General features: G+C 46.5%; 1 protein-coding gene across 1 annotated transcript in view; it reads right to left on the bottom strand.

The window, feature by feature from the left end:
• CCT2 (chaperonin containing TCP1 subunit 2) overlaps positions 1–13,744 on the bottom strand; it is a 474,987-nt gene that overhangs the window by 203,398 nt on the left and 257,845 nt on the right. Inside the window, exon 10 of the mRNA XM_069229541.1 lies at positions 12,345–12,448. Coding sequence (XP_069085642.1) covers positions 12,345–12,448 — 104 coding nt within the window. The remainder of the gene's footprint in view (positions 1–12,344; positions 12,449–13,744) is intronic.

Here is a 13,744-nt window from a genome sequence, read left to right as displayed (position 1 = left end):
AAGTCTTTCGAGTCACGGGACCGAGTGACTCCTCCTTTTGTCTCCATTGCGCATGGGCGTCGACTCCATCCTCGATTGTTTTTCCCCGCAGAGGGTGAGGTAGGAGTTGAATTGTAGTAATAGTGCCCATGCAATGGAGTGACTAAGTATGCACTTATTTAAGGTTGAGATGATACATATATAAATAATTGAAGGTAACTTCCAAACTGCTACAGGCTCCCGGGGAGGCGGGTGGGCACATGCGAATCTACTGCGACTGATGCCACGAACAGATGTACACTGGGTAAGTGACATTTTCAGTTCGATGGCATCTGTCGCTGTAGATACGCATGTTCTGCAATAGACTAGTAAGCAGTTATTTCCCCAAAAGCGGTGGATCAGCCTGTAGGAGTGGAAGTAGTCTGAAATAATGTCCTTAATACAGCTTGACCTACTGTGGCTTGTTGTGCGGATAACACGTCTACACAGTAGTGCTTGGTGAATGTGTGAGGCGTAGACCATGTGGCTGCCTTACATATTTCTTGCATTGGGATGTTTCCTAGAAAGGCCATGGTAGCACCTTTCTTTCTGGTTGAGTGTGCCCTTGGTGTAATGGGCAGCTGTCGTTTAGCTTTAAGGTAGCAGATTTGGATGCATTTAACTATCCATCTGGCTATACCTTGTTTTGAAATTGGGTTTCCTGCATGAGGTTTTTGAAATGCAATAAAGAGTTGTTTAGTCTTTCTGATGTTCTTTGTTCTGTCAATGTAATACATTAATGCTCTTTTGACATCTAATGTATGTAGTGCCCTTTCAGCTACGGTATCTGGCTGTGGAAAGAACACCGGAAGTTCCACTGTTTGATTTAGATGGAACGGTGAAATAACCTTTGGCAAAAATTTAGGATTGGTCCTTAGGACGACTTTATTTTTGTGTAGTTGTATAAAAGGTTCCTGTATAGTAAACGCCTGAATCTCGCTTACTCTTCTCAGGGAAGTAATGGCGATGAGAAATGCCACCTTCCAGGTTAGGAATTGTATGTCGCAGGAGTGCATGGGTTCAAAAGGTGGACCCATAAGTCTAGTTAGGACAACATTTAGGTTCCATGAAGGAACAGGTAGTGTTCTTGGTGGTATAATTCTCCTAAGGCCCTCCATGAATGCTTTAATGACTGGTATTTTATATAGGGAAGTTGAATAGGTAGTCTGCAGGTATGCAGATATTGCTGCAAGGTGAATCTTAATGGAAGAGAAAGCTAGGTTAGATTTTTGTAAGTGAAGCAAGTAACCCACTACATGTTCTGGAGTTGTGTGTAATGGTTGTATTTGATTAATATGGCAGTAGCAAACAAACCTCTTCCATTTACTTGCATAGCAGTGCCTGGTGGATGGCCTTCTTGCTTGTTTTATGACTTCCATACATTCTTGGGTAAGTTGTAAGTGCCCGAATTCTAGGATTTCAGGAGCCAGATTGCTAGATTCAGCGATGCTGGATCTGGGTGTCTGATCCTTTGGTTGTGCTGTGTCAACAGATCTGGCCTGTTGGGCAATTTGATGCAGGGTACCACTGATAGGTCTAGCAGCGTTGTGTACCAGGGTTGCCTTGCCCAAGTTGGTGCTATCAATATGAGTTTGAGTTTGCTTTGACTGAGTTTGTTTACCAGGTAAGGAAGGAGAGGGAGAGGAGGAAAAGCGTAAGCAAATATCCCTGACCAGTTCATCCATAGGGCATTGCCTTGGGATTGTTTGTGTGGGTATCTGGATGCGAAGTTTTGGCATTTTGCGTTCTCCCTTGTTGCAAACAAGTCTATCTGAGGTGTTCCCCAGAGTTTGAAATAAGTGTTCAGTATTTGGGGGTGAATTTCCCATTCGTGGACCTGTTGGTGATCTCGAGAGAGATTGTCTGCGAGTTGATTTTGTATCCCTGGTATAAACTGTGCAATTAGGCGAATTTGGTTGTGAATTGCCCAATGCCAAATTTTTTGTGCTAACATGCTTAACTGCGTGGAGTGCGTCCCTCCCTGCTTGTTTAGATAATACATTGTTGTCATGTTGTCTGTTTTGACGAGAATGTATTTGTGAACTATTATTGGCTGGAAAGCTTTTAGTGCTTGAAAAACTGCAAGAAGTTCTAGGTGATTGATATGCAGTTTTGTTTGATGTACGTTCCATTGTCCTTGTATGCTGTGTTGATCGAGGTGTGCTCCCCACCCTGTCATGGAAGCATCTGTTGTTATTACGTATTGTGGCACTGGGTCTTGAAAAGGCCGCCCCTTGTTTAAATTTATGTTGTTCCACCACAGAAGCGAGAGGTAAGTTTGGCGGTCTATTAACACCAGATCTAGAAGGTGACCCTGTGCTTGAGACCACTGTGATGCTAGGCATTGTTGTAAGGGCCTCATGTGCAGTCTTGCGTTTGGGACAATGGCTATGCATGATGACATCATGCCTAGGAGTTGTAATACCATCTTTGCTTGTATCTTTTGTGTTGGATACATGCGTTGTATGATGGTGTTGAAATTTTGAATTCTTTGTGGACTTGGAGTGGCTACTCCTTTTGATGTGTCTATTATGGCTCCCAGGTATTGTTGTACCTTGCGTGGCCGAATCTTGGATTTTGTGAAATTGACGGTGAACCCTAGTTTGAAGAGGGTTTGTATGATATGATTTGTGATTTGAGCACTCTATTAACGAATGGGCCTTGATTAGCCAGTCGTCTAGATATGGGAACACATGTATTTGCTGCCTTCTGATGTGTGCAGCGACTACCGCTAGACATTTGGTAAAGACTCTTGGTGCGGTTGTTAATCCGAAAGGCAGTACCTTGAATTGGTAATGTATTCCTTTGAATACAAACCTTAGGTATTTCCTGTGCGATGGGTGAATTGGTATATGGAAATAAGCATCCTTGAGGTCTAAAGTTGCCATGTAGTCGTGCAGCTTTAGCAATGGCAATACTTCTTGTAGTGTGACCATGTGGAAGTGGTCTGATTTGATGAAAGTGTTGACTACTCTGAGGTCTAGGATTGGTCTCAGCGTTTTGTCCTTCTTTGGTATCAGAAAGTACAGTGAGTAAACTCCTGTGTTTATTTGTGTGTTTGGCACTAATTCGATTGCATTCTTTTGCAATAGTGCCTGCACTTCTATCTCTAGGAGATTGGAATGGTGTGTTGTTAAATTTTGTGCTTTTGGTGGTATGTTTGGAGGGAACTGTAGAAATTCTATGCAGTAACCATGTTGGATAATTGCTAGAACCCAAGTGTCTGTAGTGATTTTCTCCCATGCTCTGTAATAATGACCTATTCGTCCCCCCACTGGTGTTGTGTGGAGGGGGTGAGTGACATGTGAGTCACTGTTTAGTAGTAGGGGTTTTGGGGCTTTGGAATCTTCCTCTATTTCTAGGGAATTGCCCTCCTCTATATTGTCCCCGAAAACCTCCTCTATACTGTCCTTGGTAACTGGACGGCGTGGCTTGTGAGGTGCTGGCTTGTGTGCTTTGACCCCGAAACCCCCCTCGAAAGGGCGTTTTACGGAATGAGCTGTAATTCCCTCTGCTCTGCGGGGAGTAGAGTGCGCCCATGGCTTTGGCAGTGTCCGTATCTTTTTTGAGTTTTTCAATCGCTGTGTCCACTTCTGGACCGAACAGTTCTTTTTCATTAAAAGGCATATTGAGAACTGCTTGTTGAATCTCTGGTTTAAATCCAGACGTTCGGAGCCATGCATGCCTTCTGATAGTTACAGATGTATTAATTGTCCGTGCAGCTGTATCTGCAGCGTCCATGGAGGAGCGGATCTGGTTGTTGGAGATGGCCTGTCCCTCCTCAACCACTTGTTTTGCCCTATTTTGGAAGTCTTTGGGCAGATGTTCAATGAGATGTTGCATCTCGTCCCAGTGGGCTCTGTCATAGCGCGCAAGTAGTGCCTGGGAGTTCGCGATGCGCCACTGGTTTGCAGCTTGTACTGCGACTCTTTTACCAGCTGCATCAAACTTGCGGCTTTCTTTATCTGGGGGTGGTGCATCTCCAGATGTGTGAGAGTTGGCCCTTTTCCTAGCTGCTCCTACAACAACAGAGTCTGGTGGCAGCTGTGTTGTGATGAAAGCCGGGTCTGTAGGAGGCGGCTTATACTTTTTTTCCACCCTTGGTGTGATTGCCCTACTTTTGACCGGGTCCTTAAATATGTCTTTTGCGTGCCGGAGCATACCAGGGAGCATAGGCAGGCTCTGGTAGGAGCTGTGGGTGGAGGAGAGTGTGTTGAACAGGAAATCATCCTCGACCTGTTCTGAGTGGAGGCTTACGTTGTGAAATTGTGCTGCTCTAGCCACCACCTGAGAGTACGCGGTGCTGTCTTCTGGTGGAGATGGTTTTGTAGGGTATGCCTCTGGGCTGTTATCTGACACTGGGGCGTCGTATAGGTCCCATGCGTCCTGGTCTTGGTCACCCTGGCTCATGGTGGTGTGAGCTGGGGAGTGTGATGGCGTTTGTGCTGGTGAAACGTTAATCACTGGCGGAGGAGAGGGTGGTGGTGTAACTCTTTTCACCACTTTTGGTTGTGGTACTTGTTCCGTCTGGAACTCCAACCTTCTCTTTCTCCTAATGGGGGGAAGGGTGCTTATTTTTCCTGTCCCCTGCTGAATGAAGATACGCTTTTGCGTATGGTCCGCATCAGTTGCTTGTAGCTCTTCCTCAAACCTATGCTTCTGCATTTGGGAGGTTAGCGAGTGCTCTTCTGTATAAGAGCCTGAAGCTGGGTCGCTTGCAGTTTGTTTCGGCGTCGAAACTGTGTCTGCGTGTTTTTTCGGCTCCGAGGTGACTTTTTTCCTTTTCGGGGCCGAAACCTCTCGGCGTCGATCTGTTTCGGTGCCGCTGTCTTGGCGTCGAGCCGTGTCCACACCGGCATCTCGGTGTCGAGGCTTGTCTCCAGCACTTTCTCGGTCCCGAGAAGGCTGCGTGCCGGTGTCTCGACCGGAGTCGGACGATCTCGGCACTGTTTGGGCCTTTTTCGGTGCCGACGGTCGGTCACCGATTTTATGGGTTGAGCCATGGCCTGGTGGCAGTGGCGTCCCCTGGGCCTTGTAAATGTTTCTTTGTGTGGTTTTCGACGTCTTACTCACGGTTTGTGTATCGTCGAATCCTTCGGAGTCTGAGTCTTGGATCGAGAAGGTACCTTCCTCTTCCTGTTCCTCGAACTCCCGTCGGGCTGTCGGTGCGGACGCCATTTGAAGTCTTCTGGCTCGACGGTCTCGGAGTGTTTTTCGGGACCGGAACGCACGACAGGCCTCGCAGGTGTCTTCGCTGTGCTCAGGTGACAGGCACAGGTTGCAGACCAAGTGTTGGTCTGTGTAGGGGTATTTATTGTGGCATTTGGGGCAGAAACGGAACGGGGTCCGTTCCATCGGCGTTCTTCAGCACGCGGTCGGGCCGACCAGGCCCCGACGGAGGATCGAAAAATTACCCCGAAGGGCACCGGAGCTCTTCGATCTTCGATGCGGTGTTGAATGTAAGTATGCCGATCCCGAACGCAACAATACCGACGAAAATCTTCCGAAATTAACTATTTTTTCTGTTCCGAAACTCGGAGCGACAGGAACACGTCCGAACCCGATGGCGGAAAAAAAACAATCGAGGATGGAGTCGACGCCCATGCGCAATGGAGACAAAAGGAGGAGTCACTCGGTCCCGTGACTCGAAAGACTTCTTCGAAGAAAAACAACTTGTAACACTCCGGCCCAACACCAGATGGCGAGCTATTGCAGAACATGCGTATCTACAGCGACAGATGCCATCGAACATATATTTTCTTAGTTTATTTTAAGAACCACAGGTTCAAATTTAACATGTAATATCTTGTTTGAAAGGTATTGCAGGTAAGTACATTAGGAACTTTGAATCATTTCAATTGCATGTATACTTTTCAAGTTATTCACAAATAGCTACTTTAAAAGTGGACACTTAGTGCAATTTTCACAGTTCCTGGGGGAGGTAAGTTTTAGTTAGTTTTACCAGGTAAGTAAGACACTTACAGGGTTCAGTTCTTGGTCCAAGGTAGCCCACCGTTGGGGGTTCAGAGCAACCCCAAAGTTACCACGCCAGCAGCTCAGGGCCGGTCAGGTGCAGAGTTCAAAGTGGTGCCCAAAACGCATAGGCTAGAATGGAGAGAAGGGGGTGCCCCGGTTCCGGTCTGCTTGCAGGTAAGTACCCGCGTCTTCGGAGGGCAGACCAGGGGGGGTTTTGTAGGGCACCGGGGGGGACACAAGCCCACACAGAAATTTCACCCTCAGCGTTGCGGGGGCGGCCGGGTGCAGTGTTAGAACAAGCGTCGGGTTCGCAATGTTAGTCAATGAGAGATCAAGGGATCTCTTCAGCGCTGCAGGCAGGCAAGGGGGGGGCTTCCTCGGGGAAACCTCCACTTCTGCAGTGAAAGTCCGGTCCTTCAGGTCCTGGGGGCTGCGGGTGCAGGGTCTTTTCCAGGCATCGGGACTTAGGTTTCAGAGAGTCGCGGTCAGGGGAAGCCTCGGGATTCCCTCTGCAGGCGGCGCTGTGGGGGCTCAGGGGGGACAGGTTTTGGTACACAGTCGTAGAGTAGTCCGGGGGTCCTCCCTGAGGTGTTGGTTCTCCACCAGCCGAGTCGGGGTCGCCGGGTGCAGTGTTGCAAGTCTCACGCTTCTTGCGGGGAGTTGCAGGGTTCTTTAAAGCTGCTTCTTGAAACAAAGTTGCAGTCTTTTTGGAGCAGGTCCGCTGTCCTCGGGAGTTTCTTGTCGTCGAAGCAGGGCAGTCCTTAGAGGATTCAGAGGTCGCTGGTCCCTTCGGAAGGCGTCGCTGGAGCAAAGTTCTTTGGAAGGCAGGAGACAGGCCGGTGAATTTCTGGAGCCAAGGCAGTTGTTGTCTTCTGGTCTTCCTCTGCAGGGGTTTTCAGCTGGGCAGTCCTTCTTGTTGTCATCAGTGTGCATTTATTGTGCTGAGAAGTTTGATACCAAACTTCCCAGTTTTCAGTGTAGCCATTATGGTGCTGTGGAGTTCGTGTAAAACAGACTCCCAGACCATATACTCTTATGGCTACCCTGCACTTACAATGTCTAAGGTTTTGCTTAGACACTGTAGGGGTACAGTGCTCATGCACTGGTACCCTCACCTATGGTATAGTGCACCCTGCCTTGGGGCTGTAAGGCCTGCTAGAGGGGTGTCTTACCTATACTGCATAGGCAGTGAGAGGCTGGCATGGCACCCTGAGGGGAGTGCCATGTCGACTTACTCATTTTGTTCTCACTAGCACACACAGGCTTGTAAGCAGTGTGTCTGTGCTGAGTGAGGGGTCTCTAGGGTGGCATAATACATGCTGCAGCCCTTAGAGACCTTCCCTGGCATCAGGGCCCTTGGTACCAGAGGTACCAGTTACAAGGGACTTATCTGGATGCCAGGGTGTGCCAATTGTGGGATCAATGGTACATTTTAGGTGAAAGAACACTGGTGCTGGGGCCTGGTGAGCAGGGTCCCAGCACACTTCTCAGTCAAGTCAGCATCAGTATCAGGCAAAAAGTGGGGGGTAACTGCAACAGGGAGCCATTTCTTTACACCAAACTTCCCAGTTTTCAGTGTAGCCATTATGGTGCTGTGGAGTTCGTGTAAAACAGACTCCCAGACCATATACTCTTATGGCTACCCTGCACTTACAATGTCTAAGGTATTGCTTAGACACTGTAGGGGCACAGTGCTCATGCACTGGTGCCCTCACCTATGGTATAGTGCACCCTGCCTTAGGGCTGTAAGGCCTGCTAGAGGGGTGTCTTACCTATACTGCATAGGCAGTGAGAGGCTGGCATGGCACCCTGAGGGGAGTACCATGTCAACTTACTCGTTTTGTTCTCACCAGCACACACAAGCTGGCAAGCAGTGTGTCTGTGCTGAGTGAGGGGTCTCCAGGGTGGCATAAGACATGCTGCAGCCCTTAGAGACCTTCCTTGGCATCAGGGCCCTTGGTACCAGGGGTACCACTTACAAGGGACTTATCTGGATGCCAGGGTGTGCCAATTGTGGAATCAAAAGTACATTTTAGGTGAAAGAACACTGGTGCTGGGGCCTGGTTAGCAGGGTCCCAGCACACTTCTCAGTCAAGTCAGCATCAGTATCAGGCAAAAAGTGGGTGGTAACTGCAACAGGGAGCCATTTCTTTACAAAGGTAAAGGATGATATTTTACACAGATAGTCGGTTAAGTTTCAGGGGGCACCTCTAAGGTGCCCTCTGGGGTGTATTTTACAATAAAATGTACACTGGCATCAGTGTGCATTTATTGTGCTGAGAAGTTTGATACCAAACTTCCCAGTTTTCAGTGTAGCCATTATGGTGCTGTGGAGTTCGTGTAAAACAGACTCCCAGACCATATACTCTTATGGCTACCCTGCACTTACAATGTCTAAGGTTTTGTTTAGACACTGTAGGGGCACAGTGCTCATGCACTGGTGCCCTCACCTATGGTATAGTGCACCCTGCCTTAGGGCTGTAAGGCCTACTAGAGGGGTGACTTATCTATACCTGCATAGGCAGTGAGAGGCTGGCATGGCACCCTGAGGGGAGTACCATGTCAACTTACTCGTTTTGTTCTCACCAGCACACACAAGCTGGCAAGCAGTGTGTCTGTGCTGAGTGAGGGGTCTCCAGGGTGGCATAAGACATGCTGCAGCCCTTAGAGACCTTCCTTGGCATCAGGGCCCTTGGTACCAGGGGTACCACTTACAAGGGACTTATCTGGATGCCAGGGTGTGCCAATTGTGGAATCAAAAGTACAGGTTAGGGAAAGAACACTGGTGCTGGGGCCTGGTTAGCAGGCCTCAGCACACTTTCAATTCAAAACATAGCATCAGCAAAGGCAAAAAGTGAGGTGGTAACCATGCCAAGGAGGCATTTCCTTACACACACTCAAAGACTTACTCCAGGCCAATGGGTTTTTATATTGAAAAATATATTTTCTTAGGTTATTGTAAGAACCACAGGTTAAAGATTTGCAGTAAACACTTTAAATTCAAGGTACTTCACTGAGATACTTTAGGAACTTTGAAAATAGCTTATTGCCATTTTTACAAAGACTGTATATGATATTGCTTTTATTCAAAGTGAACAGTGGAAAAATCAACAGTTCCTGGGGGAGGTAACGTAAAGGTTAGATTGTGAGGTAAGTAAAACACTGACAAGACTCAGTCCTGGGGCATAGGCAGCCCACCGTTGGGGGTTCAAGCAACCCCAAAGTTACCACACCAGCAGCTCAGGGCCAGACAGGTGCAGAGGTCAAAGAGGTACCCAAAACACATAGGTGCCTATGGAGAAATAGGGGTGCACCGGTTCCAGTCTGCCAGCAGGTAAGTACCCGCGTCCTCTTGGGGGGGGGGGGTTCTTTAGTACAGGGCAGTCCTCGGGGGCTTCAGAGGTCACTGGTCCCGGTCGGTTGCGTCGCTGGCTGCAGGTTTTCGAAGTTGGAGGCAGGCCGGTAGGGCTGGGGCCAAAGCAGTTGTGGTCTTCTGTCTTCTCTGTAGGCTTGTAGGTCAGCAGTCCTTCCTGTTTCTTCAGGTTGCAGGAATCTGATTTCCTGGGTGCAGGGTCGCCCCTAAATACTCAATTTAGGGGTGTGCTTAGGTCTGGGGGCAGAAGCAAATGGCTACTGTCCTTGAGGGTGGCTACACCCTCCTTGTGCCTCATCCCTGAGGGGAGGGGGGCACATCCCTATTCCTATTGTGGGAATCCTCCAAAATCAAGATGGAGGATTTCTAAAGGCAGGGGTCACCTCAGCTCAGGACACCTTGGGGCCTGTCTTGACTGGTGGGTAACTCCTCCTTGTTTTTCTCATTATCTCCCTTGGACTTGCTGCCAAAAGTGGGGGCTGTGACCAGGGGGCGGGCATCTCCACTAGCTGGAGTGCCCTGGGGCATTGTAACACGGAGCATGAGCCTTTGAGGCTCACTGCTAGGTGTTACAGTTCCTGCAGGGGGTAGGGTGAAGCACCTCTACCCAGAGCAGGCTTTGTTTCTGGCCTCAGAGGGCACAAAGGCCCTCACCCCTTGGGGTCAGAATCTCATCTCTCAGCACCAGGCTGGCACAGACCAGTCAGGCATGCACTGAGGGATAGGGTAAAATACAGGGGGCATCTCTAAGATGCCCTCTATGTGAATTTTTTTTTATTTTTATAAATCCAACACTGGCTTCAGTGTGGGTTTATTATTCTGAGAAGTTTGATACCAAACTTCCCAGTATTCAGTGTAGCCATTATGGAGTTTGTTTTGACAAACTCCCAGACCATATACGTAATATGGCCTCACTGTACTTACAATGAGTAAGAATAGACTTAGACACGGTAGGGGCATATTGCTCATGCAGCTATGCCCTCACCTGTGGTATAGTGCACCCCGCCTTAGGGCTGTAAGGCCTGCTAGAGGGGTGACTTACCTATGCCACAGGCAGTGTTTTGTGGGCATGGCATCCTCGGGGGGGAGGCCATGTCGACTTTGCCTTTTTTTCCCCACCAACACACAATCTAAAATGGCAGTGTGTATGTGTTAGGTGAGGGGTCCCTTTGGGTGGCACAACATTCTGCAGCCCTTAGGGACCTTCCCTGGTCACCGGGCCCTTGGTACCACTGGTACCTTTTACAAGGGACTTATCTGTGTGCCAGGGGTGTGCCAATTGTGGAAACAATGGTACATTTTAGGTGAAAGAACACTGGTGCTGGGGCCTGGTTAGCAGGGTTCCAGCACACTTCTCAGTCAAGTCAGCATCAATATCAGGCAAAAAGTGGGGGGTAACTGCAACAGGGAGCCATTTTCCTACATGGAGTAGGAGACACTCGGGTCCTTCACATTACACGAGTACCCTCCACAAGTTTTTATATGGAGAGAAGTGCGACAACCGTAAGTTTAAGGAATTTAATAGATCCCCAAAACTTTCCCTCACAAAAATGTAAGGAATACCTGTAATTTTAGCCAAAGCTTGAGTTTTGTAAGGCATTTTGGGTTAGAAAACGTAAGGGACCCTATGAAAGTCACCACCCTGAACTCCCACCAGAATACCTTGTTTTAAAAAACAACTGGGTTCTGCAGCTATCTCTTGGTGGGCTTGGAGCCCAGGTTAAAATACCACAGCTGTTCACACAGAGAGTGGGTGAAATGTCAAGGCAAAAATCTGATCTCTCTACTTTGCACTTTAGGGCCATTTCTTTTGCAGGCCAAAGTCCACCTTAAATAAAATGGGATTTTTTTTATTGGGAGAAGTAAGGGAACACAGAGTAGTAGAGCCTTTATAATTATCAACTAAACTTCTGTCCATTTTTGGCTCTCAAATATGAGCCAGTGTGCAAGGAAACACATTTTGCACAATGCCCTCTGAATCACACAATAGAATGAGTAGGCCCAAGTTCAGAATTGTACAAAAAACATAACCAGTGTTCGTACATTCTACACATTTCTGAAAATGGACAGGTTTGCATCAAAATTATTTTCCTTCATTAAATGTTACCATATGAACTTATGCACAGTTGATACACAATAAAATATAAACTGCAGCTAAGCTGCTGGCACTGCATGTGTTCCAATGCACAATTCATTATATCACTGTACCCGACAAGGGTCTAACGGACATGACTGCATATTACTTGTGTAAATCAGCCACTGAGGCAAAAAACAGGACAGATGAAAGGGTCTCTATTTCTATTTTACATTGCTTTTGATGTCAACAACTAGTTTGTTCTCTTGCTGAATTCCAAATTCTCTCTGTTCAGAAATGCCTTGCTTTCAAGGATCACACACTTGTTCCCACCACTAACTTCAACTTAATAGAAATTTAAAAAAAACAGTAACACTTGAGAAACAAAATTCTGTTTGTGCATTTTTCTCAGCACAGCAAACCTTAGTTGATATGACTTGCCCAGCACTTTTTGCTGCATTTTTCTAAGAAAAAAAAAACAAAAAAAACATTTGGCCATATGGCTATTTTCTCTGGAGAATTCACAAACCCTGGCAGCATTTATAATGCCCAGCAGGGGAGGAAAAAATGACCCAAAACTGTACTAAATATGTTTTGTGTAAATTAACTTATGAAAGCTTAAGTGCAAAGCACCCTAACATAATTAAAAAGGGCTCAGCAATAGGGGTGGAAAAGCTTCAGGAGCTAAGGGGTTTTGTGTGGTGTTTTTGGTTGAAATTGTTCATTTGGTTGCTATTTACTCTCAATGTCCTAAATAAAAAAAGGCTTTATAGAGCGCAGTCACATGCGATGAGCAACTGAAAATTTAATAAAAACCACTCAAAGAAAAGTATTTCAGGGTAATTTACTGCCAATGTCTTCAGTCAGATAACCCACATAGCATAAAATATCTTAATATCATACCTGTAACAAGAGCCAGACGTTCCACTCCAGCAAAATCTGCATGTTCTATTGCCATGACCCCAGCAGCAGCAAACATCTGTTCAGGATAATTATAAATCAGCTGCCTGAAATAAAAATGAGTTGTGGGAAAGAGAACACATTTTCTGTCAAAAAAAATGTCATGAAAAATCATAATTTATTAGGGCAATTCTATACCACCAATATGCCATATAGTCGGATTCATGGCACTAAAACAAGAAGCACTGAAGAAGAAGGCAGGAAGCAATTAAACATACAATACAATGCTGAAATACTCACCAATTTTAAATGATTTTGGAGTGTTGTAGGTAGTTCAAACAATGCAAAATTAGAATGGTTTCTGATATGTATTCTTACTTCTTCACGGAAATCTCAATTAAAATCATAGCACCGAATAATCACATCAGGTACTAAGATCCCAAAGTACTTCTTCCAAATGTACATGTCGGTGATAAAAAAAATTCTGTGGCACAAACTGTAATTTAGCAGTCTATAAAAGCAGGCTATATTGCCAATTTCATTCAGTTCCTTCCAAAACAAAGAAAGACATTTTACTTACCCTTTATGCATATGTTTGTGGCATGTAGTGCTGTAGATTCACATGCTCTGCATACTCCTGCCATCTAGTGTCGGGCCTGGATGTGTGCAACTTGTTTTTCTTCTGAAAGTCTTTCACGTCACGAGTTAGAGTGACACCTCCTTCTCGTTGATACTGCGCATTGGCATCAACTCCATTGTTAAATTGTTTTCCCACAGGCGAGTGAGAATGGCATGTGGAGGAAGTGTAAGTAAGAAGAGGCCTATGTTAGAAAGAGTAGAAAACTAACAGGCGCTGGTGTCCTAGGAGGAGGGTGAATGCATGCGACTCTACAGTAATACATGCCACAAACATATGCTTAAAGAGTAACCTATTCTATTTGAGGCATGTGTGCACATGCTCTGCATATACTCTCCATGCTGTGCAGTTCTCTGCAAAAGCGGTGGCTAACCTGTGGGTGTTACAGTTGTTTGAAAAAAGAGTTAAGTAGCAGTGCCTGAACTACACTGACTTATTGATGTGCAAAAACATCAATACTATAATGTCTTGGTGAAGGTGCTTGGTGTAGACCAGGTAGCTGCTTTGAGCTATCTGAATGTTTCCTAGAAAAGTCATGGATGCTCTCTTTTTCCTAGTAGTGTGTTCTCTGGGAGGACTAGGTAAAGTCATTTTAACTTTAGCATAACATGTTTGGATGCATTTTACTATCCATCTGGTAATGCATGATTTGGACATAGGGTTGACCTTATAATGGGGTGAAAAACCAGCAACAAGTTGTTTGGTTTTCCTCAACGTTTTAGCTCTATAGCACAAGTAACTTACGTTTGGTAGAGCCATATCTGGT

The sequence above is a fragment of the Pleurodeles waltl genome, chromosome 4_1 (genome assembly GCF_031143425.1).
Source record: "Pleurodeles waltl isolate 20211129_DDA chromosome 4_1, aPleWal1.hap1.20221129, whole genome shotgun sequence".
Lineage (NCBI taxonomy): Eukaryota > Metazoa > Chordata > Amphibia > Caudata > Salamandridae > Pleurodeles > Pleurodeles waltl.
Note: the sequence above shows the minus strand (reverse complement) of the source record. Positions and strands in the feature narration are given on the sequence as shown.